The sequence below is a fragment of the Cheilinus undulatus genome, linkage group 20, assembly GCF_018320785.1.
Source record: "Cheilinus undulatus linkage group 20, ASM1832078v1, whole genome shotgun sequence".
Taxonomy (NCBI): Eukaryota; Metazoa; Chordata; class Actinopteri; order Labriformes; family Labridae; genus Cheilinus; species Cheilinus undulatus.
In genome coordinates, this window is record NC_054884.1 from 3,357,659 (window position 1) to 3,361,218 (window position 3,560).

The following is a 3,560-nucleotide window of genomic DNA, read 5'->3' on the forward strand; positions in this document are numbered from 1 at the left end:
GTAGGAAATTACTGGTTATTGGCATCGGTCCAAAAACAACTTATCGTGCATGACTAATTCCAACCAGGATAACTGCATAAATGATCTAATTGTGATTTTTTTCTCCCCCCAATATTGCAATTTAAAATACAATTATCATTAGGTTCTTCAACTTATGCATTTTTCAACAAATTTAAGAGATAAATCTTTCTATTTTATAAACTACTTTCAGTTAGGAACACACTCATCATATATTTAACCATTTAATTGAAAAATAAACATGCAGTTTTACTTGGCAGAGGAGATTCTGCTCTAAAAATGCTCCCTGGGTTAGTCAGACAGCTGCTTTGACTTGACGGGAGAGTGCATATCTAGAAAGCTCCATATGGTCCAAGGCCCATTTATGACTATGTGTACTGAAAACAATGAATTTATTTCATCCATAGTAGAATTAATATGAGAGTGAAACAAGCTTAAATCTATAAAGGAAGAGGCTGGGGTGGAGGAGGTGAAGCTGTGCCAGCAGAAGCAGCAGAAGCAGCAGCAGCAGCAGCAGCAGCAGCAGAAGCAGCAGCAGCAGCAGCAGCAGCAGCAGCAGCAGCAGAAGCAGCAGCAGCAGAAGCAGCAGAAGCAGCAGCAGAAGCAGCAGCAGCAGCAGCAGCAGCAGCAGCAGCAGAAGCAGCAGAAGCAGCAGCAGCAGCAGCAGCAGCAGAAGCAGCAGAAGCAGCAGCAGCAGAAGCAGCAGAAGCAGCAGCAGCAGCAGCAGCAGCAGAAGCAGCAGAAGCAGCAGAAGCAGCAGCAGCAGAAGCAGCAGCAGCAGCAGCAGCAGCAGCAGAAGCAGCAGCAGCAGCAGCAGCAGCAGCAGCAGCAGCAGAAGCAGCAGCAGCAGCAGCAGAAGCAGCAGCAGCAGCAGCAGCAGCAGCAGAAGCAGCAGCAGCAGCAGCAGCAGCGTGGTGCATCAGCATTGATTCCAGCAGGGGTTTGTGATAATGTCATATTTAAATGGACTGTTTTGTTGACACTTTGTTTGCATAATGTGCACAAAATCTCTGCTGCTGCTGCAAAAAATGAATATATCAAACTTGTATTTTGACACATTTCAAGTTAAAGAAATATTGCAACAATCTGTAAATTGCAGCAGGCCGTATGCAATTCAGTCTAATTTGCGATTAACTGCCCAGCCCTAATCCCAACATGACTGTGCCCCTGAGCACAAAGAAGGACTACAGAGACGTGGTTTGATGAGTTCATTGAAGGAAGAACTTGACTGGCCCGCACAGAGTCCTGACCTCAACCCCATCCAGCACCTTTGGGATGAACTGGAACAGAGACTGTGAGCCAGGCCTTCTGGTCCGACATCAGCGCCTGACCTCATAAATGCTCTACAGAATGAATGGGCACACATTCCCACAGAAACACTCCAGGAACTTGTGGAGAGCTTTCCAAGAAGAAAAGAGGCTGTTATAGCTGCATAAGGAGGCCAACCCCACACTGAAGTACATGGGAATGAAATACAAGATGATTACAGTCCCTGTTGGGGTACTGTTAATGTATTAAAGTTAGGGGGACCGGTCTACAGAAAGTCCAGATCTTCTTAGTAATTGTATATGTGTGCTATAAACGGCTTGTTAGTGACTGATTAGACAAACAGGCTGCTATTGTTCGGGATCTTGGGAGGCCCGTCAGATTTAAAGGCTGCCAGTGGATCCACTTTGGTCAGGATGAGAAGGACACACATGCAGCATGGCTCCATAATTTGTCATAAAACTGCACAAAGCTGCTAAACTTTCCAGGGATGTTGAAGCTTGAAGCTGATTGGCCCAGTCTGCTTTACGGGTCAAACCTTCAACAGAGCAAATACTAGCTGATTTTAGATACTGGTCTAGTTTTTGGTGAGTACAGATTCACTGTTTTTGTTTTTGCTGAAATCTGAAAAAAAAAATAATAAAAAATGTTTGTTTACAGAATGGACCATGAAGCACAACCTCCATATGTGGGCCATTCTGTGGTCCAATTAAAAAGGGATAATGGGCCGCATTTGGCCCCCTGGGCCATAGTTTGGACACCCCTGGAGAGCGTGTAACTCTGGTAACCAATTTTGACGCAGGTGTCCATTAGCTTGTGCGTAATGGGGAGGACAGCACCTACCTGTAGCGTTCACGTCTCTCAGGTGCTTCATACGTCACTTCAGCGTCCCCATGACGAGCGTCTCGGAGTTGAACTCGAACTGGTTGCTGGAGGACGCGGACTTCCCCCAGGAGTAAAGGCTGGGCGGCCGCTGCTTGAAGGAGGACGTGTACCTGTAGAAGCTCCGGTGCCGGTTCTTCAGGTACTCCCTGTAGTTCTTGGTTAAGAGCGTGTAGAGGAAAGGGTTAATGCAGCTGTTGCTGTAGGTGAGGCTCGCCACCAGGTAGTTGATGCACGTGTGCGTCTGAGAGGTGAGGCTCAGGGGCTTGGAGTGATAGAGGGGCAGGAGCTGCCAGATCCAGAAGGGCAGGAAACAAGCCCAGAACACCAGCACGATGGTGAAGATCATGATGAGAACTTTCTGTTTGGGTGAGCGCTTACTTCCGCCTCTGCTGATCACGGAGTTCCTCTGAGACTCCAGATAAGTGCGCGCTAACTTCACATACAGGTAGCCAATGATGAGCCCCGGGGCCATGATGCTGGTGCAGAACAGGACAGTCACGTACACTTTATAAGCCAAGGGCGCCCAGGTGGGTGCGCACATCCTCTTCACGCCCCCGTCCGGCGTGTTTTTGGTGGTCTGTGTGACCATGATCATCATGGGCAGAGTGAGCACCAGAGACAGCAGCCAGACCCCCCACGCCAAACCCTTCCGGTAACTCTTGGAGCGTCTGACAGTGTCCAGCGGCTTGGTGACGGCCAGGTATCTCTCTGTGCACATGACGGTGAGAGTGAAGATGCTCGCGTGCATGGTGAGGAGGTCCAGACTGAGCAGGATGCGGCAGCCCACATCCCCGAAGTACCAGTCCTTCAGAAAGTATGTGGACACCACGAAGGGGATGGTGGAGAGGTAGAGGAGGTCCGCCAGAGCCAGGTTGATGATGGAGATGTACATAGAGGTGGCGAGGCGGATCGAGTGGCACATCACCACCAGGGTGTACACGTTCCCCGACACCCCGATGATGTAAACAACGGAGAGAAGCGTCCCGAAAGTGGAAGTGACGACGAGCTCATGGTCCACAGCTCCAGCCCCGCCGACCTGCGGCGGGCTCGGGTTGATGTTCAGAGTATTGTTGTTCATCCTCCCGGTAGTTTGGGGAGGATCCGTGCTCCAAAACCCGCGCACGAGAAGTTTAAAACGCTGCGCTCTGGCACAGGTTGTCTCTCCTCACCCGCTCTGCTCACTGACTGATGCTCTGCTCCTGACGTCACAACCCCAGCACTCACACTCCTGTGTGAGAAATCTGTTTTTATCAATGATCCACATCTAAAAATATCAACACATTATTCACAGACTTACTCTGGAAAAGAAAGGCACAGGCGTAAAAAGCAGCAATCTGCAGAAGGGTTTGGAGCTCCAAATGGCACTGAAATATAACAGTCCTTTACAGCAG

The 3,560-nt window shown here is 49.4% G+C and overlaps 1 protein-coding gene across 1 annotated transcript; it reads right to left on the reverse strand.

Moving 5' to 3' along the window:
- Positions 1-2,142: 2,142 nt before the first annotated feature.
- On the reverse strand, positions 2,143-3,296 carry LOC121528806 (urotensin-2 receptor). Its single transcript, XM_041816416.1, has one exon. The coding sequence runs from the start codon at positions 3,245-3,247 to the stop codon at positions 2,162-2,164; it is 1,086 nt and encodes a 361-aa protein (XP_041672350.1). The 5' UTR covers positions 3,248-3,296; the 3' UTR covers positions 2,143-2,161.
- Positions 3,297-3,560: the final 264 nt, after the last annotated feature.